General features: G+C 35.3%; 2 protein-coding genes across 2 annotated transcripts; one reads left to right on the top strand and one right to left on the bottom strand.

The window, feature by feature from the left end:
* Positions 1 to 1,128: 1,128 nt before the first annotated feature.
* LOC111407004 (putative GEM-like protein 8) lies at positions 1,129 to 2,532 on the bottom strand. Its single transcript, XM_023036345.1, has 4 exons — positions 2,250 to 2,532; positions 2,084 to 2,164; positions 1,560 to 1,834; positions 1,129 to 1,463 (listed from the first exon to the last, which is right to left on the bottom strand). Exons 1-4 carry the CDS (start codon positions 2,431 to 2,433, stop codon positions 1,251 to 1,253), a joined length of 753 nt encoding a protein of 250 aa, XP_022892113.1. The 5' UTR covers positions 2,434 to 2,532; the 3' UTR covers positions 1,129 to 1,250.
* Positions 2,533 to 8,038: 5,506 nt separating this feature from the next.
* Positions 8,039 to 9,714, top strand: LOC111407003. The gene is made up of 2 exons (XM_023036344.1): positions 8,039 to 8,404; positions 9,019 to 9,714. Exons 1-2 carry the CDS (start codon positions 8,291 to 8,293, stop codon positions 9,607 to 9,609), a joined length of 705 nt encoding a protein of 234 aa, XP_022892112.1. The 5' UTR covers positions 8,039 to 8,290; the 3' UTR covers positions 9,610 to 9,714.
* Positions 9,715 to 26,344: the final 16,630 nt, after the last annotated feature.

Genomic DNA, 26,344 nt, shown 5'->3' with positions numbered 1-26,344 from the left:
TCTAAGGATAGTGCCTAACTTTTCAATTGTAGTTTGACTTCTCTAAATTAACATGATTCGTTGCAAAGTAATTTATTTATTAGCAGATATTATTAATTTTGTAAAATATTATTTCATATATATTTATTAATGCATAATTTTAGGTAGCAAGAAAGTCTATGTCATGCTAATTTGCTAATTCAATATTATATTTATTGTATGTAAGTCATTATGAACTTGGTATACATCTACAATAAAAACTTAAATGGATGATAACTCTCTTCATTCTTGTGTTTCTCTTTTTGAATTAGTAGCTAATTTAAACAAAAAAAAAAAAAGAAAAAAAAAGGTGATTTTCAGTTCAAGATCATGACAACTGGGAAGAAACATGGTATTTTAAATTGATGCTTCTTAAATGAACGTGATTCTACAATTTATTATTATTATTATTATTATTATTATTATTGTTGTTGTTGTTGTTGTTGTTGTTGTTGTTGTTGTTGTTTTGTATTAATTATTAGATTACAACAATATTGATTGGTTTCATAAAATTTTAATAATTATCAGATGTTATTAACTATTGGTATATTAAATTTACAAAAAAAACAATGGTGCATTCACCATTCTACTCCAAGTATTCACCCAACCATTTCCCATTTCTCTTCCAACAATAACCTGGCCTCCATTGTAGAATACAGGGCTCTCTTTGGAGTCTCCATCCAAATAGAAAACCGATTCCCATGGTAAGGCATACTTCCGTGTGGTCTTACCATGGGAGCACTTACATATATACAAGGGTCTGAACTACTCCTCTTAATAAGGTTGACTTTTGAAGATGAAATCCGATGTCTTAATAGGGAATCACTCCTCAGCCGTGGAATTTGGGAGAATGATAGCCTTCTTCTCATAGCACCAATTACAGTAAAACAAGTCAATTTAACATCTATATCTTGGTCTCAGGACATATTTTAATTCTAAATAAAATTTACATTTATAAGAAATTATTATAAATTATAATTTATAATTAAGGTAATAGATTAATAGTTACGTATGTACCAACGTAATAACATGTAGTTTTACTTCTTGATCTGATCAAAAATGGTAACATCGAGTAATATTGTACTTTCGAAACTGAGCAAAGTATTAGTATTTACTATAATCCTACAATAGTTCTAATTTGCAAAGTATTTACAATCTATTCTACAATAGTTCTAATTTATCCTTGCACAGTTCATAGTTATTACAGAATATGTGTTGTGAGTGTCTAGTTTCTATAGGGAGATCATCAATGCATCAATAGCTGCTGTCGATGGAGTTTGAGAGGTTGCCTGCTGCAGATTCTTGAAAGCCTTTTGATGATTTAAAAATCCCATGAACCAGAACTCGAACCTATCCTCGGTAACTATCTGCACATACTTTTGCCTTGGTTTTTTCGCATTTTCGCTTTCATTGGCTCTCTTTATTTTACCTAGTGGGATTGTGACCTGAGAGATTCAGAGAACAGTTTAGATTTTCATTTTCGAAGAGAAGATGAGATATAAATTTATGATTCAAAACAATTGAAATAGTCATATATTTACCTTGTAATGTATTTTAAGCTGTTTTCCAGTTGGAGAAGAGAGTTTAATTGATCTCTCACTGCAGAAGGCAACTTTATCAGTGGAAATAAATAGGAGGCCTGCTATCGGCCCAGCTGTGGTCGATAAATAGCATTGAGAAGCCTTTAACAGCTTTTCGCCATTGCTAACACTGAAGTTCTGCTTGAAAACTTTTTCCAGGCCGCCTACTTGAAGGATTCTCGCCCCCAGCCTCAACTTCCCTTTCAAAGTTTCTGTTAATTTGGGTCCTAATTTCACTGCAGGGATATAAACAAAGTAGAACATTAGGCCTAAAAGATCATCCCACAGTGCATTGCATTTATTCTCGAAAATTTGTTTCAAGAAACATTGATGACATGTTTGATAATCTGGATTCACCAGGACCATCTATGGTAACAAATAAATCTCATCCTTAATTTTGTCCAGCTTCATTTTGTCGAGCATGCTCCATTGGTCTAATAACAACTTCTATCGTTCTATACAAATAAGCCAGGTTAAGACTTTACCATGCTCTCGGATTCCTTGAGCAAAATTGTCCATCCATTCTCCAAATTTATTCATCCTAAGGATTACTGAATTTGCTCTGCCTGCATTTCCAAGAAAATCCAGTGAGGTCATGATTATTAAAACTTGGAATTCTTGGTGTGTTGTAAAGACAGAATATACACTTACTCTTTCTGATTTTGAAATATTCATGGGAAGGAGAAGGTGTAACACTGTATTGGCTAGCCGGATCAAGTAACAGTCCTTTTGCAGGTCTGTCCATGGAGTATACTCCTGAGTTGGATGGAATTCCAGTAGCATATTTTGGGTGTAGTTTCTTCATAAATGTCGATTTTCCGTGTTGTAGTTCCATCTGTACCTCCTTTCTTTGGTCGTAAGCAATGAAATGAATGCTTCAGAATGTTCAATGACACTAAAACTTAATATCAGTCAGATGCAAGAAGCTTTCTGTGATAAAACAATGCTTCTTTACCCTTTATATAGAGGAGAAAATGTAGTTGGATCTTAACTTTTAGCTACATGAGTCATTTTTGTGTCATCAAATGATGTGGGGTTTTGCTATCTTGACATGTCCCCAGGTAGGGGGTGAGTATTTTGAAGTTTAATTAATCAATTATGCTATTTGTACAATATTTTTTTTACGATCTTGATTAACATTTAAGAACTGTTTTTTATATCAATGGTTCAAATTTTGACAACATCAAAGGTTTCAATCACAATTGTCAACAACAATTTTACAAATAGCTTTATTCTTAATCAATTGTATTCAGATGTGTAATCCATGCTTTCTGAGGTGGGATGTTTGCTTTGTGACCCCTCAAATATTTATTGATAGGAGGCCTTGATCTAAAGGCTCATTTGGATAACCCTTGTTTTGGACTTTCTTTGGTAATATGTTTGCAGGAGTAAAGGAATTGTTTAGAGAGTGGGAGAGAGGATCTCCCCATCGTTGCCACATCATTCCATGCCATGGAATAGTCAATCTGATTATTGAGATTTTATTATTTGGAATGATTTTGAATAATCTTAAAAGGATTACATTTGGTAACTTAGATCCACCAACTATCAATATTATCTATTGTTATGTAGCCCCCAGGACACATCTTCAAGTTGTAAAAGGGGAGGGTGGAGAAATCCAGCTTTACTTGAGGCTGCTGCATCAAGGGTTCGAATCCTGAAATATGGATTTGGCTCTTGGGTAAGTGCAAGTGTACAAGCAGCTTTCCACCCTACACCCTTGGAGGCATAACCTGCGATTTACCTCCCTCACGATACTCCAGGGCAGGAGTAGTGGGGGACCCTTAAGGTCAGGGTTTAACCTCTTTTTTTTTTTTTTTATCTATTGTTATGTAATAGTAGCATCCCAATTTTCCACGATGGAATTCGATCGTAGGATCCGGTTCAAATTCAATAAGGGTCTGTTTGATTGCGAAAATAGAATTTGGGTGGAAAGAAAATGAATTTCAGGGAATTGAATTATCTAGAAATTATTTTCCTAAGAATTGTAAATTATTGTTTTTGATTAATATAATTTTCCACGTGGAAAATGTTGAAGTAAAAGTGCTTTTTTGGTGTTCGTTTGACTTTATTTTACATGAAAATTGTCAATTTAAGAGATATCAACTTCTACTATTATTCCTAAAATTTGTTTCCATTGCCAACCAAAAAAAAAAAAAGGAAAAAAAAAGATTAAAAAATCATCTATATTTTGTTTTGGTTTGTTTTACATGAAAATTGTCAATTTCAGGGATATTCTCTTTTACAATTGTTCCTATAATTTGTTCTCATTGCCAACAATTAAAAAAAAAAGCAAAAAAAAAAAGGTGGAAAACCAAAAATCACCTACCTTTTAGGAAAATAAAAGGTGAAAAATCACGCTTTAAGGTGTTGTACCTAGAAATTCATGGAAAATCAATTCCCTGAGAAATTTTGTCAATTAAACAGGCTAAAAGTGGAAGTTGAAATTCGAATTCTAAGTTCCATGGAAAATTTCGTGCAATCAAACGAGGCATAAGTAAATTAAACATAGCAGTGTAATTGTGGCTGCGACGCCATTCCCAACCTTTCAAAAAATGGCTAAGACATATCCCTCATTGCTACGACCTTAGCACCTTTCTCCTGTATGAGCATTACCTAACATTTTTTTTTGTTGGAAAACAATTTTTCTATGGTGACAGTGTTCATCAATTCCCTTTCAACTTTATACTTAATGTTATCATGGCCACCCAATTTGATTTTGTTTTACCATGATCATTCAACTTTATATTTAATGTCAACATGGTCATCACCAGGACCACTCAATTTTATATAACGTTTCATGATGGCCACTTAACTTCTTTTCACATTTTTCACTTATATATAATTTCGTTTATTTTTAAAATAAAAACTTATTATATATATATATATATATATATTGGGTGTTTGATAAACATTTTTATGTAAAAATGTATTTTAGAATAGTAAATTGATGTGAAATGTGTGGTTGAAAAATAAGAAATTTTTTTTATTTACGTGTAATATTATTTTAATAAAGAATGTGTGATTGAAAAGAAGAGAAAGAAAAATGCATTTTGAAAAAAATGACTACCAAAAATGTAAGTTACCCATTTACCTTTTTTTAAAATCAGTGAAAAATGTGAAAAGAAATTAAGTGGCAATTGTGAAACATTATATGAAATTGGGCGATCATAGTGAAATAAAATAAAATAGGGTAGTCATGGAGACACTAAGCCCCCATTCTATCAAAATTTTAATGGTTGGAATAATGTTTTTTTTTTTTTTGAAAAATGTGTGATTGAAAAAGAATGAATTTTTTTTATTTGCGTGTAATAGTATTTTATGGAAGATTGTGTGGTTAAAAATAAGAGAGAAAAAGAATGAGAACGAAAATGAGGGCCAAATGGGGCTAAGTGTAAAATTGGACGTCATGATGAAATAAAATAAAATTGGATAATCATGGTGACACTAAGAGGGTGTTTGGTAGAGATTTTGAAAATTGATTTTTTAACCGTTAGAGATAAAAGTTGGTACTGCCTGTGAGAGAAGAATTAAAAAATAACGGTTGAAGTAGTGAAATAAAGATCAGAAAATTGATTTTAACTGACTTAAAATCCCTACTGTACACCTCGAAGTGTAAAATTGGGTAACCATGATTAAATAAAATCAAATTAAGGCCCCATTTAAGTCACATTATTGTAAAAATTAAAATGAAAAATATAATCGTTATAATCCCACACAAAAAATAAAAAGTCAAATATAATGACTTAATGTAATGAATAAATGTCATATTTTTCATTTTAATAAGGAAATGATAGGGCTCAAAAGGGGGCCTAAGCTATCATGGTCACGTTAACTATGGGGCTTGTTTGAATCGTATTTTTAAATAGTGTATTGATGAAAAATATGTGATGAAAAAATAAAAAATAAAAATCGATTTGTATGTAATATTATTTTATTCAAGAATATGTGATTAAAATATTATTTAAAAATGTATTATTTTTCGTAAAAATGAGACTCTGAACAAGGACATAAAGTTCGATAACCATCAGTGGATTTAACCCGCCTCTGTCCAATTACGCGCAGTCTTATCAACTACCCTGGCATCATGTGGATTGTGGAGCAATTTACCCTTTTTGAATTCAAATTTGTAAAATTCCAAAACTACCGCCAACGTTTTGCACAATGCCAAGAAAAAAATAAATACATTTTTTTGAGGGCAGGAAAGGAAATGCATTTTTTAAAGGATCATGCTACATGTATCAATTTTTTTTACAAACTTCTTTACTCATTACTCACAAGGAGAGTGGGAATCATAAGCTGACATTTTTTAAATTCACATGGATCCGCTAATTTTGTGAGAGTGAGTACACTATTTTGTCAACAAAATTTTGTACAAATATCTTTATCCTCAAATGCTGCAATTGAGGTAAAAGTAAAGTATGTCAGGTAGGCAGGTATCATTTAATTCATTCATGTAAAATAGTTCAATAAATTGACAGCATGTTTGGGAGTGATTTTTTGACTGTTATTTTATTATTTCAGACGTCATATTTGACTTTTTTTTTTCTTTCAAGTGGACTCTAATTTTCTTCTAACGATCAAAAAATCAATTATCAAAATCACTCCCAAACAGGCTCTGAGAGAATAAAGTCATTTATCATGTTTAAAAATAGGAGAGTGGAGAAATAGATTGTACCCCGTTTGATAGCAATTGTTCATCTAAAAAATTAACTTTTTGATTGTTATTTCACTATTTCAGCCGTGATTTTTCACTTTTTCATGGATAGGTGAGATTCACTTTTCTCTCTCTAACAATCAAAAAATCAATTCTCATAATCACTGTTGAACAAACCCTATGTCAGAAAATTGAGAACACTTTATGCCTTGTGATAGCCATTATTTGAAAAAATATTATTTTAAATAGTGATTTTTAAAAGAATGTATAGTTAAAAAAATAGATTTACTTGTAAAATATCTTTTTTGCATGAACGATTAAAAATAATTATATAAAAAATATTGAAAAATAATAGTTATCAAATAGGGGCTAAAAATTAATATACAAAACTCTATTTTCATAAATAATGGTTGCTTAGTTGATTAATATGGTATAAAGCACTATTAAACTTCAATTATTTATTGCATTATATCTGACATGACACCCTGAAACTTACTGTAGATAAAAAATGTTCTTTCATGAGAATTCCCTATACTGCCCTTCTCTCGTTACTGCCTCAAAAGGTAAACTCAAAACACCACCTTTCTCCCTTCCAGATTATAAAGAGCACGGCGTCAATTCCAAACACAGAGTCCAACGGCTGAACCCTTTGCAAATCGAATTCGACTACTCTTTCGCTATTTGACACCATGGATACATATCATAATCCGGTACGTTTGCGCATATTTCTCGACTGTTTAATTTTCAAGGTTGTTGCCCTTAAGGCCATCTCCAACCATACAACAAATTTTGCACCATTTTATACCAAATTTTGTACTAAATCTTGCACCAAACTAAAATTCATCTCCAACCATTACACCAAAAATTACACCAAATGAACAGTATTTAATCATTTTCCTCACTTTTTTTATTCTTTATAATTTACTTATTTGAAATGTTATTTATTTAATTATTTTATAAATACATAAATTACTAAATAAATAATTATGTTAAATTACAGAAAAGATTAAATTAATTAATAAATATAAAAAATATAGAATAATTAATAAAAATACTATAACAACGAAAATATGAAATCATGCCGTCAGAAAATAGTACAATGCATTTCGAATTTGGATAGACGATATTACGAAATTGCTAAATTTTTGCAATTTAATTTTCAGAATTCATATGTTCATCCTACAAATGATCGATTAATGCATTTTGAAGTGCAATGTGAGTTTCTTTATCCTTGATTTATTTATGACGAGCAAGGGTATGTATGTATCCTTATGTATCATTGTTTTGAAAATAAAATTAGATTATCGTATATATGTCGCTATTTAATATATTTCGTGTTAACTTTAATAAATAATCGTGTTTGATGTATTTTAAATTGTTTTCGTCTTTTAATTAATTTATTAATTATTATGTCTTACATTTAAAATTTATTTTAAATACAAATAATATTAATATTAATATTAATAAAAATAATAATTTATTATATTAAAAAATATATAGCATAAATGACATAAATATTCTCAACAAATTTATTTGAAAAATGTTTAAATAAGGGCAAAAGGGACATTTTACGCTTACACCATTTTGCACCAAAATGGTGCAAAGTTTGATGTTGGTTTGGAACAATTTTGCACCAAAAAATGGTGCAAAATGATGCAATGGTGTCATGGTTGGAGTTGCCCTAAAACTCAACTTCTATTTTGTGCTTGGTTGTGGCACACCCTTTGTACTTGACTCGAGAGTACAAGCATTCAACATTGTAACGATGCTTTCATTTGTTTGCAGATCGGTAACCATCCGCACTGCTCCACTGCCAATTCACCTCAAGTCCCGAACAAACCCACCGGCCGGAAAAATGCCAAATGGAGCGACAGGGAGCATACAATTTTTATAGTAGCGTGTGAAACGGTTATTGCTGAAGGTCACCGTCAAGGGAAGCGTTTTACCAAACACGGGTGGGAGACTCATTTTCTTGTTCAACTCGACAGCCGGCAAGAATTGGAACAAAACTCAACCGAAAAACCACTGGGATTCAATGAGGCGTGAACATAAACGATTTCATGAGTTGATTCGATGCTTCGGGTTTAAGTACAACCCAACTACTAATTTAATTGTTGCGAAGGAGAATCGGTGGAGTCGAAAAATCAAGGTAATGACTCAGTCTCTCCGGATCCCTTAAAACTTTGTATGCTTCCCATGGTGAAGACGATTGTTCATGAATCCAGTAACTTGAATTAAACGGCTTAGTTGACGTTTTAATTGCCAATCACACTCTGTTTTCACTTGGCAGCAACGACCGTAGATAATTTGACTACAGAAAACGTATGTTTATTTGCAGTTCTAGGCAGGTTTTTTAAATTTAATTTGTGATACAACCGTAATCAAAATGACATCATTTGGCTTAGGAAACTGATGTTTTTAGTGCATTGGAATTTTAGTTTAGATTGGTCCCAACTCTTACTATCGGTGATTCTGTTGTGATGAAATTGCAAACTCTGTTAAGTGAATAATAATTGTTCTAAATTATGCTGTATGGAAATGATATGCACTTGCTGTAATATTTGTGTTTTCCAGAATGGTTGGTATATACTGCTGCTATTTTTATTCACATTACATGAAGAGCTTGCTAAATTTTGGCAATTTTTCATTTGGGATGCATCAGACGCTCATTCGATTATAATTTAATCTACGATTAAATATTATGAAATATAAATTTTAAATCCCACTATCATATCTGCTTTTTGCGTGCGTGAAATGTTGCAGGAGAACCCCTTTTACAAAGACTTCAAGGACAAAGATTGCAGGGAGATATATATTCAATACGCAGTATTGTTTGGTGAATCTTATGACCCTTTTAAGTATGCAGTTACCCCGGCGCAACTCTGCAGAAGGATGTTCGACAATACTTCCTCCAAAGACCATCAGGATGAGATCCCCATCGACGCGGAAAGTAGTGACTCAAGTGACGAGCCGATGGAGGAGAAGGGCACGTCGAGCATGGATGTATCTGCTCCTCGCAGCGGCAACAAACGTAGTTCTGTCATGAAGAATAAATACAAGAAGAAGAAGAAAAATTCCGCAAGAGAATTGTCTTATTTAGTTGATCGCGTTGCTAGTGTTGGGGAGAAGATTGAGGCAAAATTGAGCAATATCGTAAGTGCAAATGGAACGGATGCCAAAACATGTTTGAAAGAATTGTTGGCGACGGGAAGCCTGGTAAAGAAAACTGAGTTGTACTATTTCGCGCTTATGTTCTTATCGCATAAGCGGAATAGAGAGGTGTTACCGGTGTTTGAAGACGCTGACGAGAAGTTTGAGTGGATTGAGTACAATTTCAAACACTTCAAAAAATGATTTGTTTCGAACTATCTTGTGTTGTCAATGTAATTGTGTATTTTCGTCTAGCTTTTTTGTGAAACGTTGTGAGAGGTATGTGCTATCTGTACTAATTAAGCAGCGTTCTTTCAAACGGAGTTGATCTGAAAATCTTTGAATGGTAAATTCTACCCATTAAGATTCTCTGAAAAGTTGCCCTGCACAAGCAACCTTCAGCCCTTTTTTCAACTTCAATCAGCCGCACTGTTTTTTTTTTTTTTTCAAGCACTTCAATCAATTCATCTATCTTTTTTTAGTGAATCATACACTTGAAATATGAGACCGGCCTAAAAACAGGGTTTCAATTGAAATCAAGGACTGAGGTGGCAGTCCCTGTTTTTTGACCTGTATGAGGAGCATTTTTGGAAGCATTTTATGGACTTCAAAATTTAATGGTTAAGAAAGGATAAAAATGGAGTAAAACTTTACTTGAAACAAAATACGTGCAAAATGTGTCCTTTCATTTAGCATCAAATGATATCAAGGGCACACGTGTCATTTTATATTATACATAAAATTTAATTCTTATTTTTGTAATAAACTTTAATTCTGTAATCAACAATAAAAGTACTCAAAAAGTTTTAAAATGCAACAAATATGATTATTTACGACACTAGGTCAACTTGTCGTATCATAATATTGGGATTCTAAATGCACTACGTTGTTTTTCAATAACTTGATCTAATATTTTCTTAGATTATTAATTTTAATATTAAAATTTATTAAAGATTTTAATATCGGGATTCAAAATGATTATTAATTTTACTACATTTTAAAACTTATTAAAGATTTTAATATTTTCGTAAATGAAATGTAGTAATTTATGTAGTAGTAAACTAAATAAATAAATAATTTTTTAGATATATAAATTGTTAAGAATAAAAAAATTAAAAAATAATTAAACACTATTCATTTGGTGTAATTTTTAGCATAATGGGTTGTAAATAATTTTTAGTTTAGTATTGGTGGAAAATAGTGTAAATTTTGGTACAGGAAAAACCATTTGCAACTCTGCACCAAAATTTACACAATTTTGCACAAAATCTTGCATCAAACTAAAAATGATCTCTAATCCATTACACCAAAAGTTGTACTAAATAAACATTGTTTAATCATTTACTTCATTTTTTTTTTTATTCTTAGCAATTTATATAGTTGAAAAATTATTTATTTATTTAATTAATTTATTACTACATACATAATTACGTTTCGTTTATGAAAATATTAAATGATTTAATAAATTTTAAAAATGTAGTATAATTAATAAAAGGGAAAATTGCAGTGAAGGTCCCAAACCTTTCATTTTGTTGCAGAGTGTACCTTAACCTTTCATTTTTGTGGTCTCAGTCCCAAACCTTTCGCTTTAATGGCAACTGGAGTTCAAATGACAGATTCCGCCCAGAATGTTGTTAGTCAACACCGAAACTGGAATTTTGATTCAAATTGTCAAATTAAGTGAAGGTTAAAATGGTAAATGAACATTTTCTATAATATCTTCACCAAACATCATCTTCTTCAAACATCAAAAAGAACATATTCTCTAAACATCCCCCTATCCCATCCCAACCCAAAACCAGTCACCATCGACCACCATCCCTAATACACACGACGCCGCACCACCCACTGCAGCCACCATAAATGCAACCACCTACAAAATTAATTTTTGGTATGTCTTAACTATATGCCTACTAGAGAGCAATTAATTTTTGCTCAATTTTTCCCACCAAAACTCAGTGATTTTTGTAATTCAATTCCACCATCTCTATTTTGGGTCTTAAATTTTTTTCTCGAAGTTGATGAGAAGCTGCTTGTCAACAGCACCACCTTTAGGAGAACTAATGGAAACGAGGGCAAGGCAAGTTAGCTTTTTCTTCGATATGATCGATTTACCCCTATTATTTTGGATTGAAGGCAGATCTTCCAATGAACACCCTTTTTCTGGCTTTGATACCATTCTTAATTTCATTTGGCATTGGGTTCTTGGTGCAGTACGATGTTGTGCGGTGTGGCAGTGGCGATGACGAACGGGTGGTACTGTAATGACGACAATGGGTTTGCAGTGGTCGGAGTGATTTGGTTTGGTTTTTGTTTTTTTTTTTTATTTTGGGGATGGAGAGTGAGATGTTTGGAGAAGAATAAGTACTTGGTGTTTTGCAAATTTTTATATAATTATTTGAATTGTTTTATTTTAGAAAAATGTTTATTTGCCATTTTACCCCGTACTTACTTTGCCAATTTGAGTCAAAATTTCAATTTCGGTGTTGACTAATGGCATTCTGGACGGAGTCTGTCATTTGGACTCCAGTTGCTGTTAAAGTGAAAGGTTTGGGATTGCGGCCACAAAAATGAAAGGTTAAGGTATACTCTGCAACAAAATGAAATGGTTGGGACCTCCGCTACAATTTTCCCTTAATAAAAATACCACAACTAAGAAAATCTTAAATCATTAAAAAATAACGTAATACATATCGAATCCCGATTTACTACTACATAAATTACTACATACATAATTACGTTTCGTTTATGAAAATATTAAATTATTTAATAAATTTTAAAAATGTAGTACAATTACTAAAAGTACCACAACTACGAAAATCTTAAATCATTAAAAATAACGTAATACATTTCGAATCCCGAAACTATGATATGATAAAGTCGACGTAGTGTCATAATTTAATTATCGAAATTCATATATTCATCCCACAAAAATGCTCCATTTTATGTATAGTTGAGTACGTCATGTATGTGGCTGCTGTTATGGATTCGTTTTAATTTTAAATAATCATGATGCATTTTAAAACTTTTTAAATATTATTATTTTAATTCATTCATGATTATTATTGATTACACGATTAAAGTTTAATACAAATGATAATTAATTAATTAAGAACTAAAATTTATGTAAAATGTAAAGTGACACATACATCCTTGATATCATTTGGTAATAAATGAAAAGATGGCAAAAGGGACTTTTATCAAATTGGTCAAAATGGTGATAAATTTGGTGTTGGGTTGGAGTGGCATTACACCAAATATTTGGTGCAAAGTAGTGAAAAATGTTGATTTGGTGTTGTGGTTGAAGTTTCTCTTAGGTTAGTAATTTGATACTATTAATCCATGGATTGTGTTTGGTGTACATAATTTTATGTACATAACGACGTCTATACACTCACATGAGTGTGGGGGCATTTGGGTGTATGGACACCCTTATGTACACAAAGCCGGGGCGGACTCAACCTCTTTCGGATAGGAGGTTACAATTAAACTTTCAAACGGTGGGTAAACTTCAAATTGTAATGACAGTTCGTCGTTGACCGATTGGGAGAGAGAGACAAAGGTACAAAATTGAGTTTCTAACTATCGGTTGCATATTATATTTATATTGTAGGTTTCAAACTTTGACATTCTAAAAAAAAATAAAAACCAACAAAAAAAGGGCAGAAACTGGGGTCAATTGACCTTATAGGAAACCAAGGCCCAGGTCCGCCCCTGCACAAAGCTTTATCCATTAATCCACCTACATCACAGCTAGCAGGGATTGAGTCAATAGGGAAACAACCCCCCCTCCCAAAAAATAATAATAAATAAATAAAGGTCTAATGGATTGATACATAGAACTTTTCCTTCAAAATTTAATGAACAATGCTATTCGTACAGAAATTATTGTACAGAACTCTTACAGAATACACACATGCAGGGTGAGTGGGTTATTTTTTGCAATAATTTAATTCATCCCATCTCATACACATCTGTAGGAATTCTAGAATTTTTTTCTGTACCATAAGCATTAACCAAATTTAATGGGCTTGGAAGGCAGACTTGATCGCCTACCCTACGACCCTAATGGCTAGCCTATATCTAATTCATGACTGGCCACTTGTCATTGGGTCTTAGGATCGTCACTTGCAAGAATAATTCTTGGGAAAAATTCATATATAAGTTATTAAGTATGAACCAATTCAATTTCTAGAGACTAAGTTTAAAATTTCAAAAGTCAGGTGTTAATTCAATATTTTTAATTTTAAATAAAATTATTATTAAATTAAATTAATCTATTTGCTCCACCAAACCTCCATTCCCACCTCACCCCACTCCCTCGTACCGGTCCGTCGACATCTACCCTCACAATTATACCCTCACAATTACAACATCCATAAAATCTATAGATTGTCGATGACTGTTTCAACAACGAATTGATGTAGATTTTATGGACATCGGAAACTGTGCATCATCGGCTTAGAAGTAGAGATAGAGGAAATAACATAACAACTGTTGAATAACATTGAATGAGCATTCACAGCGATTGAGTAGTGTTGGTGTAATTTAAATCTATTTTTTTTAAATTAGAAATTAAAAAACAACACCTAGTGAAATGTACAAAGTACCAGACAAATAATTTCAATTCTCACCATCGAAATCCGGTAAATTGGATCCATGACCAATTCGGAGAATTGTGATCAGAGATATCAATGTCGTGTGAGTGGATCTCTTGAATTTGTTATTTGTGACCAATGCACTTTGACTATGACTTGTGACCTTATGATCATTGTTTATAACCATTTTTTTTTTTTATTATCTGTGACATGTTGACATTGATCTGCGACCTATGGACATTTATATGTGACTAATTTTTAATTGATCTATAACCTGCTCATAGTGACTCATGACTTTTGAAAATTTATTTGTGGCCAACACATGGTGATCATTGATCTATGACCTATACAATATGACCTAGAAACCTGTGGAGCATGACTTGTGCATACAAATATGATCTGTGACTTGTGAATATTTATGTGACCAATACACAATAACGTGTGACCTGGTACATTTGACTTGTGACCTATCATCATTACATGCACCGTCAATAAATATCAACACAGCACTTGACATCCACTCTTTGAATATACAACCAGCACCACTACAAGCACCACCACCTCAAAAAATAACCACCACAAAATCACCACAAATTACCTCAAAAACCCCCCACAAAATTATCTAAAAAAATCACCTCAAAATCGCTGCAAACCACCACAAATATTACCAAAAACTACTACATAAACTGGTGCAAAACCACTACAAAAACGCTACAGCAGCGATCTGAACCCTAATCGAAAAATTGGAAAAGGGGCATCTTAGAAATTGATTTTCACTTCCTGCTTACAAAGAGAGTAGAGGAGAAATGGTAGAAGGAGTGATCGTAGAGCCAAGATGATAGAGATAGAAAGTAGAGAGAGATATTAATAGAAAGAAGGAAGAGAGATGATAAGTTAGAGAGAGACGAAATTTGAATTAAATCTGATTTTGGGTAGATTAGAGGGTGGTGTATAATTTAATTTTATAATATATTGTTATTAATATTAAATTATAGAATAGCCACCTGATTTTTGATTAAACAAACTATCTGATTTTTGAATAGTAAACTGTGCTAGTGTAATTTCCACATAATTCTTCTCAAATAGGGCCATGTTTTTCTAGCAAATCTCTGCTTGCAAAGGAAATATTGGGTGCTTAAGAGGTGCACTTTGCACTTTACTCGTACGCATCGTCATGAGGAGCTAAGGACATCTCCAACCATTGCACAATTGCACTATTTTTTGGTGCAAAATTGCTCCAATGTAATACCAAACTTTGCACCATTTTGCACAGTGTAAAATGTAGGGCTGGGCAAATCTCCCGAACCGAACCCGAACCCGAATCGAACTGAACCGAACCCAACGGTCCTTGTCAAATTAAATACTCGAACATGTATCTGAATTGAGAATCGACGGGTACGGTTCGGTTCTCGGTTCTAGACCAAGAATCGAATTTTTCTAATTTTTTTTATATTGAGTAAATCAAATTATTTTAATTTTAATTTTTTCTAAACAAATTAACAATTTAACAATTTCTAAATCCAAATTTTTGGCCCAATAATTTGTTTCATTCCTAATTTTTTAATTTTTGGCCCCATTACCCATTTTATTGTTTCATTTCTACGCCCAACAAGATCCAATCCACTAAATAACTCTAAACACCTACATTAAAGTGCATAACGTTGTCTCGACTCTCGCACTCACTCTCACAGCCTAGCCAACATTTCAAAACCTATACAATCGTCGGCCGATGCTGTGACCTCCGATCGAAGCTGCGACCTCCGTCGACCGAAGCTTTGACCATAGCGATCATTTGAACAAGGTAGTCTACTAATCTATGGTATTCTAAAATCATTGAATATATCATTAGTTGTATTTATATAATGTTATTATAAATGTTAAAAAATTTAATTATAGTACAGAACCGAACCGAATCGAACTGAACCGAACCCGAACGGTTCCATAATTATATTTGGATCCGACGGTTCCATTTACTAGATACCCAAAAATTTTGGTTCAGTTCAGTTCTAAAGAGAACCGAACCGACCCGCGCCCACTGTTCAAGAAATAATTCTTTCGATTTAAAACTACCGCAAGTGTACGGATCGTAACAAGTAATAAAGTGAATTTTAAAAAGTCCAAATATCGTCCCTCAGAGATTGAGTAGTTCAATTCTATATAATCTAGCCTTAACCGAATCTAATTGAGCGAAAATATGGTCTAACTACAAAAAGCCCTAATATCAATTAAAAACCCTAATTTCTATTAAAAACCCTAATTTCTATTGAAAATCCTAATTTCTATTGAAAAACCTAATTTCTCAATTAGAAACCCTAATTTCGAAATTTCTCTAATTAAACGACTCAAACACTCAAGTAAATGAATTTATGCAAATTCAAAACCTAATTTATGGAAATGAATCAAAATAAAGTCACTAGGATCACGAATCTCCAATTGAAGTTATGAAAACTCTAATTTCGTAAAATTAATGACCTGATGGAAATTTGCCAATTCAATGTTCCTAATTCTATCCAATATATTCTTTCGATATATATTAGACATATTCTTTCGACACACCACCAGCCTATATCTCTATGGATGATGCAAATATACAAGAATGCATGTGATTTTGTGAACAATTAAAGAATTGCATAAAGCATAGGGGTATATCTCTATCCCCTATCGGACCCTATGTTAATTTACACCTTATTGAACCTATTCCACTTCTCTCGAATGTAAGAAATAAGTCATCAACACTCACACAATCATTGGCCACTAATTGCGGAAGAAAATCAATGCATATAAACCAATCAAATTATCCAAACGAGTCTTTATATTAAATTCAGGAAATATGGAATTAAAATAACAAACAATGGTTCATCGATCACCTAGTGAATTGAAAACCTAGCCTAAAATATTCATAATTACAGAAAAAATGAAATTAATAAATAGAAAGAATAGCACCCATATGAAAATTTCTTGAAATGTTGAATAAAGTCTTGAAAACCCGCTTGAATTCTTATGGAATCGACTTCAAGATCGAGTTTCTTGCCTCCAAAAGTTATATTTTTCTTCTCCCTGGACGTTCTACCATATTTCTAATGAATTCTGGCTTTTATATTATGTCCACACGGAGCCCCGAAAGAGTTTCAATTAAAAACGCAACTTCAGAATTTTCTAAGATTTTTAAAGCCATGCGGCCGCATGGTGTTAGACCATGCAACCGCATAGTTCAAATGATCTGCTTCAATAAAATCCCTGCATCCTTATGTGCGGCCGCATGGTTGTAACTTTACAACCTTGCTGTTTTGGTCCCTGAATTTTGTTTTCTCTTTTCTTGATCTCTTTTCTTTCTTTCCTTTGTTCCATCATCAAATATTGACTCCTAATTGATGTTTGGGTCAATCAATTACTTGATCACTTGCTCGGCTCATCTTTTGATTAATTGTATTTTAGTCCTTCATCTTTCACTTTTCTTCAATTCAGTCCAATGTTACTTCTTTCTTCCTCCGATCGTCTTGTAAATTCCTCAATCTCATACTTGGCATATTTTCATTCTCGTTTTGCACTTTAGCTCAGCTTTCCAATATTTGCTCCTTTGGTCCTCGAACTATCGCTTTGTTCCGTTTTGGTCCTTTTTCGGCTCTTTTCTTCTGAATTCCATCTTTTCCATAGAAATACCTACATTGCATGAATTTAATGAGATTAAGTCACAATTCAACTACTTTGTCCATGTTTAAGTCATGTTTGTGAGTTAAATAAGTGTGTAAAAACACATTTATCAAATTCCCCAAACTTAAACTATTGTTTGTCCTCAAACAATGTAGTGACTTAATGCTAAACAAACATGGCTTAATAGCTTGTCGTGTCTCAAGATTGGACTTAGTAATAATAATAGAAACAATATCAAGAGTGCGAGAATTGAATCAACCTTTGCTCATCAAATGCAATACTCAACGTGTGTGTGTGAACTCATGCCAACATATCAGGCTTATGATTAGTTTATTCCCGACCCAAAGTGGTCAAATTTATCCTTACGTCACTCGAGAGATACACAATCCCCAAATGTATTCTTTTCACACTATTTCTCCGAGGTGTATTCTAAGGTTAGGAGTTTAAACAATTATAATCCTTACCCTCTCTTAGTTTGGATATATTTTACCATTACAAGTTCACATATCAACAAGTAAAGACTCTCCTTATTTTGATTGCTTCAACCTTTAGGATTAAACTAAGCTACTTGCCTCGCATCGAGGTTATAGTTCTATCAATTAAATGTCCAACGAGGGTTTTTTTTGTGTCATCTTCTCATTTACTTTCTAAATAACCTATGTAACGAGCTTTAGGCGATGATTCCCAAACCAGTTGGTTTTAGAGCACTAGGTTTTAAACCCTTGCAGTCTTATTCACTCGAGTTATAAAGGCTCGATAAGATGACTTTTTATCAATTTCTCCCTTTTCTTGCTTTCCATATGACCCTTGTAACGAGCTTTAGACCGATGACTCCCAAACCAGTTGGCATTAAGGCATCAGATTTTAAACACTTACAGACTTACTTACTCGAGTCATAAAGGCTTTTTGAGAGAAGTGATAATTTTCCACTTTTTACTTTATGCCCCTTCTTTGTTTTTCTAGACATTTGACTTCCAAAACCATCCTTACTTAAAGCTTTCACCTATTTCTCACCTTCCGAGTTTAAGCAATCCACACATTATAATTTCATGCATGGAGCCCCCACTTATCTCCATGTTTCCCTACAATAGCTCAATAATCTCCAAACTATCTTAAAGTGATATTACGGGTTAATGTTATAGAGGGTTATTCTAGGTTTCTCCTAATTTATTCTAAAATTCCAATCAATAACTTAACACGTGAAGCATGAGTAGCGTGTAAAAGAATGTCAAGTAATGCATCAACAAGTATTAGCAGATTAAATCCTGTACTAAATCCACAGTTTCTAGCTTATACAAGTCCAATCATCACATCATAGCCGGCAAGGCTACCAAACCCACACAAGCATGCAAAAGTTCATCAAGACTCACTCATCAAACATGCATTATGCAAAAACTTGTCAAAATTAACGATGAATTGTGAATATGCAAAATAATTACATGCCGAATATTTGTTTGAAATTATGCTACCATCCCCCAAACTTATACAATACATTGTCTTCAATGTAAAATGTAAAGTTAAAATGGCAGAATTTAAAACATGGACACAACTTGGCAATAAGAGATTAACAAAACTCCCCTGATCACTTCAGTGGTTGTGGTGTGAAGTTAGGACCTGCAGCATCATCTTCAGGAGGAGGTGGGAGGCGAGATAGGAGTTGTCTCAGCAACTCGGACTGCTGTGCTTGCTCGGCCTGAATGGCTTGAAGACTACTTTCCATACTTCCCAAACGATCCCAAGTTTCGTTTACACGCCACTGTATGCCATCCATTCTCCCAGCGTACATGTTGAACCTACCATTCATAGTCTCTACTTCCCTTCTTGCAGCTTTGGCTTCATTCATAGCACCTTTTGTGTAGTCTCGGGAGGAGTAGAGGTCTCTCTGCACTTTTTCAATAGTGGTGGTTATCGTCTCGAACCTCTGCTGGAGATTTTGTATACCCCTGCTAGTTTCAGTGCTGTGGCAAATATCTGTCGAAGTAGCTATGAATCCATCTCGACTGGTTGTAGCGGTGCTTGTGGTAATTGTACATCTTCAGCTGCTTGTCCTTCTTCCTGCTCATTATGTCTTTGTTGCTCAAGTCTGTCTTGTTCTCTCTTCCTTACCCTAGCTCGTTCCTGAGCTTCAAATGTTGTGAGCTTTATCAATGGGCTTGATTTCTCAGGCATCTCCCCTGCCTCAGCTATAACACCGGTGGCGAGACATATCCCGCTAATCAGACTAGGGAAGATCATCGAAGACCACCTATCTCCCCAGGTTCCCAAATTTTGTATCTGGTCATAGATAAGAGTAGCCAAATCAACTTTGCATCTCCGGACTAAATGATATATGAACCCAGCAGTTTGATCCGTGAAAGTTGTCCGATGCGATGTGGGTTTGATATTATGGCACATGAAGACCCAGAGGATAGCTATGGAGGGAGTAAGCTTAATTTGATGCCACTCTGCAGTGGGTAGGGGCCAAGCATTTTCTCTTCCCAAGAGAACCTCTGCCACTTCATTCCAATGAAAATTGAGTGGGAATCAGGACCACATTGTCCAAATTAAGATTGTAGAAGTCATGAATGACGGCTGGGGCAAACATTATCCACTTACCTCGCACCCACGTCCAGTGTAAGTGTTCAGAATTCGGAGTCTCAATTTCACTATTGAAGTTTGCATAAAATTCGCGGACTATACTTTTATAAACTGGGTGTGGCTTTTCTACAATCTTATCCCATCTACAGATTTGTATCAGATTTGTCAATTCAAAACCACGAAAATCATCTAACCGGACCTATCTCTCTGGTATCATGCCCTAATAGCGTATTATGTTCTCGTATCGAGCTAATGTTTCTGCATCTCGGAATCTTCGTACACCTTCTATCAGCTCTCTGGTGCGGGCTGTACTGGAGGAGGTTTCTGCATCTCGGAATCTTCGTACACCTTCTATCAGCTCTCTGGTGCGGGCTGTACCGGAGGAGGAACCAACTTTTTCTTTACCTTTTGATGTTCTCTTCAGCGGCATCCTACAAAAGTAAGGAACAAAGTGTATCAAGTTCTTGAAATAAGAAAACGATAAAGAATATCATTAACATGCAAGAATCTCCCAAGAAGTCAATGTAACATCAATATTGCATTAATGAGAAAAACTCAAAACTATGGCTCTAACATGTACTTTTTGAAAATTCGACCCATGATTAAGTGACCAACTTCAGCCTCGAGTATCACCGAGAAATATTAAAATTTCCCCAGACAAGGTCTGGACATATAAAGTACTCATTGTGGTCTAGCATATATCCAAATTTCACTACAATCGGAGGTCGTTTGGTTAGGAAAATACATGAACGAAATTAGTGACGTGAGTTGACATGGCTTAGCAATTATGTAGTTATGTGCACAAAAATGTGAGGAGAATGTTTTCTCATGAAATTCCATGAGATTTCTCGTCTATTATGCCTCACAATAACAATGTAAATCATCACACAAATGAAAAGTCCAAAATTTCGAAGCATGTGTCTCATTGACATTTAATCAAACACGTTGTGTGCATTGGGAATTTCTATCACTTTGTTTTTTATTTACACTTAAGGCTAATCCACAAATCACAATTGAATCACAATTCAACATTCAACCAATTTGAAAATGTCATAAAATCAAAGAATAGCTTCAAACTTTGCATAGAAATTAAATTTCTTACCTTGAGAGTTTTTGTGAAAGGAAAGTGGATGGTTTTGCTCCAAAATTCTTGATAACAATGCCAATGATGTGAATAATGTGGGGCTAGGGTGAAGATGTGATGTGTGTTGGTGATTTATTGTGTGTGAAAGTGGATTGGGGTGAGGGAGAAATGGCGTGTTCGTGTGGAGGTGTTTTGGGGGGGGGGGAAGAAAAAATGGGGGGTTCTTGCAAGTGACGGGTTAATAACCTGTCACTTATACACCATGCGACCGCATGGTGTAGTAGTGGTTGCCCCTTTTGGTTTCGGTGAGGGTCCATGCGACCGCATGGACAAAGCTAAGTTTTTTTATTTTTTTTAACTAAAGCAAACTTACAATTATAACCCCAAACACAACTTGAAATTTAAAAATCCCCTGAAATTGGTTTTCAATTTCAAAATTGACTCGACTCCCCATATTCCAAATTTTTTTTTTGAAAAGCATCTCAAAAAATAAAACGAACGACTTTGAACCACGAAATGTATTACTTCACACTCAAACACCCAAAACACTTTATTTAGCCCCGACTCATGCAACTATAAGCGTGTAGTGCCGCGTGTAGTGCCTAAACTATCATGCGTGAATGATCGATGACCTAGTAAAACATACGACATTTAAACAAATTCCTAAATTAACGGAATAAAATAAATTGAAGGATACAGTGGGTTGCCTCCCACCCAGCGCTAGTTTATAGTCGATAGCTCGACTTTCCTGTATCTTCTTCACGTTGGGTTGTTGAGTTGCACAGTGGATTTCTGCTTAGGGAAGTTACAACACCAATAATGTTCTAGTCTTTGCCCATTGACAATGAAAGTGCCTTTGGTCTCGTGACTAATTTCAATAGCCCCATATTACATCACCTCAGTTATGGTATAGGGACCCGACCACCTTGTTCTTAGCTTTCCTGGGAAGAGTTTGAGTCTAGAATTGTACAATAACACTTTTTGGCCAACTTCAAACTCTCGCCTCTGAATGTGTAAATCATGCCATCTCTAGGTGCGCTCCTTGATCAACTTTAAGTTCTCGTAAGCTTCCATTCTCATCTCATCCAATTCATTAAGTTGCAGCAGTCATTTTTCACCGGCAGCCTTGAGATCCATATTCAACTGTTTCATAGCCTAATATGCTCGGTGCTTCAACTCCAACGGTAGATGACATGCTTTCCCAAACACCAGGCAGTATGGAGACATTCCTATTGGTGTCTTAAACGCTATTCTAGTAGCCTACAGTGCATCGTCCAACTTCTTAGACCAATCTTTTCGGGATGAGTTCATTGTAACTTTCAGTATTCTCTTTAACTGCCTGTTCGAAACTTCAACTTGCCCATTGGTTTGTGGATGATATGGAGTTGCTACGTTATGTTTCACCCCATATTTGTTCAACAGCTGCTCTAATTGACGATTTATGAAGTGTTTGCCCCCATCACTTATTATCGCCCTCGGTATACCATATCTTGTAAATATGTACTTCTTCAAGAGCTCTATCACCACTTTTGCGTCGTTAGTAGGCAATGCAACGGCTTCCACCCACTTAGAGACATAGTCAACGGCCAACCAAGATATATTGATTTGAGTACGATGGGGGGAAAAAGTCCCATGAAGTCTATTCCCCGTACATCAAATATTTCAACCTTCAAGATGTAATTTAGTGGCATCTCATTTTTTCTTGAGATATTTCCAGTTCGTTGGCATTTATCACATCTCTTCACATACTCGAATGTGTCTCTGAATAAAGTAGGCCAATAGAAACCCGACTGCAGTATCTTTGCAGCAGTCTTTGAAGCTCCAAGATGCCCAGCATATGCAGAAGAGTGACAATGTTCTAGAATCTCTGGTACTTCATCTTCAGGAATGCATCTTCTGATTATTTGATCTACGCCTGTTCTGTAGAGAATGGGATCCTCCCAAAAGTAATACTTCAGCTCTGCGAAGAACTTCTTTCTTTCATGGCTAGAATACTCTGGTGGCGGGATGGACTTAGCAACGTAGTTAACAATATCAGCGTACCATGGGACTATTTCTACTCCAAAAATTTGCTCAACTGGAAAGATTTCATTGATGTCAACTGACATCTCAGGTTCATCCCGTTCCAATCTTGATAGGTGGTCGGCTACCACATTTTCACTGCCCTTCTTATCTTTGATCTCAATATCGAACTCTTGCAACAACAATATCCAGCGGATCAATCTCGACTTAGCATCCTTCTTTGTCATAAGATATTTTAGAGCGGCATGATCTGTGTAGACGATGACCTTTGACCTAATAAGATACGATCTGAACTTGTCGAATGCATAAACCACAGCTAGCAATTCCTTCTCGGTCGTCGCATAGTTGATTTGGGCGTCGTTCAAAGTTCTACTTGCATAGTATATCACATGAAAGATTGTATTCTTTCTTTGTCCCAATACCGCACCAACTGCATGATCACTCGCATCGCACATTAGCTCAAAGGGCAAATCCCAATCAGGTGACACAATCACAGGCGCTGTTGTGAGTTTTTCCTTCAAAGTATTGAACGCTATCAAACATTCCTCATTAAACTCAAAAGATACCTCTTTCATTAGAAAGTTGCACAGATGCTTGGTGATTTTGGAAAAGTCCTTTATAAACCTCCTGTAAAACCCTGCATGCCCAAGGAAGCTTCGAACTCCTTTTCTTGATGTAGGTGGTGGTAATTTCTGAATAACCTAAATTTTCGCCTTATCCACCTCTATCCCCTTTGCCGATACTCTATGTCCCAAGACTATTCCCTCTTAAACCATGAAATGACATTTCTCCCAGTTCAATACTAAGTTCGTTTCTCTGCATCTTTGCAAAACCAAGTTTAAATGATCCAAACACTCATCAAATGAGGTCCCAAAGACCGAGAAGTCATCCATAAAGATTTCAATGAATTTCTCCACCATATCTGAGAAAATTGCCATCATGCATCACTGAAATGTGGCAGGAGTGTTACAAAGTCCAAATGGCATTCTTCGGTATGCGAAGGTACCATAGGGGCATGTAAAGGTGGTCTTCTCTTGATCATTCGGTGCCACTGGTATCTGATTATAACCCAAATACCCATCCAAAAAATAGTAATGGGAATGGCCTACCGATCTCTCCAACATCTGATCTATAAACGGAAGAGGGAAGTGATCTTTCCTTGTAGCGGTATTTTGTTTGCGGTAATCAATGCAAACTCTCCACCCTTTTTTTTTTTTTTTTTTTTAAAGCAAATACCACTAGTGTGGTTTATTTTATATAATGAAAAGCGGGAAAACAAATAGAGGAGGGGGGCATGGACCTGACCTCCAGCAAATGTAAATTGTAACAAATATTTGAAGATAAAATGCAATCACAGTAAACAAGACACGAACAAAAACTAATGAAAGGGACTCAAGGGTATTCCCGAGGGTAAATCTTTGGGTGGTAGTACATAGACATTGATCGAGTCATGCGTCTGGTTTGAAACATTTCCGGATCATAGTAGTCTGCGATGTCTGGCTCGCTCGTTGGAGAGGGGTCTCGCCTGCGTGTAGGAGCCTGCTTTGTTGATAAGTACTGTTCAGATGGTGGTGCACTGAATGTCGGGCGAAAAGCGGGTGCATCTGATCTCATTGTACTAGTCATAGGTGCGTCTAATCTCATGGTGTTCTGTGCTACGACATCTGAATCGTGGGAGATTGACCTGCTTGCTGTAGGGACATCGTCTTCCGCATTTTGCATGCAGTTTCCAAGGCCCATGCCATCCATGTCTCTCTGTATATGTTCTTTCACCTTATTGTGTGTAGGAGCTGTGATAGAAGGACTAGGTGAAGGTGTCTGCGTAGGAGTCTTACTCACAGAAGGTCCCTCTCCAAAGAGCTTAAAAACCAAGTCCTCAATAGCAAATCTCATGGTAGATCCAACTTTCATTCCATGGTCCTTCTTAAAGTGATCAATCAACATATGCTTGACACCAAGTCGCTCTGAGCTGGTCTCAGCCAACAACCCCTGTGCAAGAGTGGTTTGAGGAACTGTCCCGGTACCTGATCCCTGCGCTGACTGAGTACCATCTGTGTGTGTCTTTAATGGTGGGGAACTCATATGTGTCGGCTCAGGGGGTACATCAGTAGTAGCTGTGGGAATAGGAGCTATGGAAGTAATAATAGGAGAAGTGGGTACCTCGATAGGAGCATTTGGAGTAGGCTCAGCAACTGAATGAATATACGGAGGTACCTCTGGATCAACTGTGATACGAGTAGAGGTAGGAACTGTTGATGCAGATTCTGACTCTGTCACAACTGCGGTAGTAGTAGTGGGAAGCACAGAAGGCACTGCTGAAACTGGAACCCACTGCTTCTTTGGCTCCACAAACGTTACCTTGCCCTTATCCTTATCAGTCCTAGTAATAGGGGGCCGAACAGGGGGGGTGCACAACAACTGTAGGAGGAGGAGGAGGAACCGTAGTACACTGATCATAAGAATGGCCCAAGTGTTTACAAGAGAAGCAAAAAATTGGCCGCTTCTCATAGATAACTGTCTGCCAGAAGCCACGGTTACCAGCGCGCTCAATCCAAACCCTGTCGGGCAACTTATGCCCCAAGTTCACCTCAATGCACACCCTTGCCTCACTAGGTCGTCTCAAGTCGGTGGTGGCCTCATCAATTCTCAAGGGCATTCTTATTGCCCTAGATAAGGCGAAAAGGAACCCCTTCGCACGTAAATGTACTGGAAGCAGAGGGAACGATACCCATACGGGAACTATCGGAGTCTCTTGCTCAGGTGTAAAGTCACATGTCCACTTAAGGACTCTCATCGGACAACCATCAATATACCATGAAGGTTTAAGAAAAAGCCTGCTGTAATCCTCCTCATGTGTAAGGTGTATAAGAATGTGTGTTGTGTCGATCAATCCCACCTCGAAACAACCATGGAACCCAAACTTAGAAAAAATCTCACGTACCTTCCTCATGGTTGGCTTGCGATGTGGAAATTTCCCCACAAGTGTATACTTGTAAGGATCAGCGAG

This window comes from Olea europaea, chromosome 12 (assembly GCF_002742605.1).
Source record: "Olea europaea var. sylvestris chromosome 12, O_europaea_v1, whole genome shotgun sequence".
Lineage (NCBI taxonomy): Eukaryota > Viridiplantae > Streptophyta > Magnoliopsida > Lamiales > Oleaceae > Olea > Olea europaea.
This window is presented reverse-complemented; position numbering and strand designations above follow the sequence as displayed.

What these genes read in the sequence shown, in the direction of transcription:
- LOC111407004 (XM_023036345.1), bottom strand. Translation starts at nt 2,433, where the DNA reads ATGGAACTACAACACGGAAAATCGACATTTATGAAGAAACTACACCCA. An exon ending in ATATTTCAAAATCAGAAAGA is followed by an intron (nt 2,165 to 2,249) that starts GTAAGTGTATAT and finishes TTGGAAATGCAG; the next exon opens with GCAGAGCAAATTCAGTAATC. An exon ending in AGCTTAAAATACATTACAAG is followed by an intron (nt 1,464 to 1,559) that starts GTAAATATATGA and finishes TGAATCTCTCAG; the next exon opens with GTCACAATCCCACTAGGTAA.
- LOC111407003 (XM_023036344.1), top strand. Translation starts at nt 8,291, where the DNA reads ATGAGGCGTGAACATAAACGATTTCATGAGTTGATTCGATGCTTCGGG. An exon ending in GGTGGAGTCGAAAAATCAAG is followed by an intron (nt 8,405 to 9,018) that starts GTAATGACTCAG and finishes GAAATGTTGCAG; the next exon opens with GAGAACCCCTTTTACAAAGA.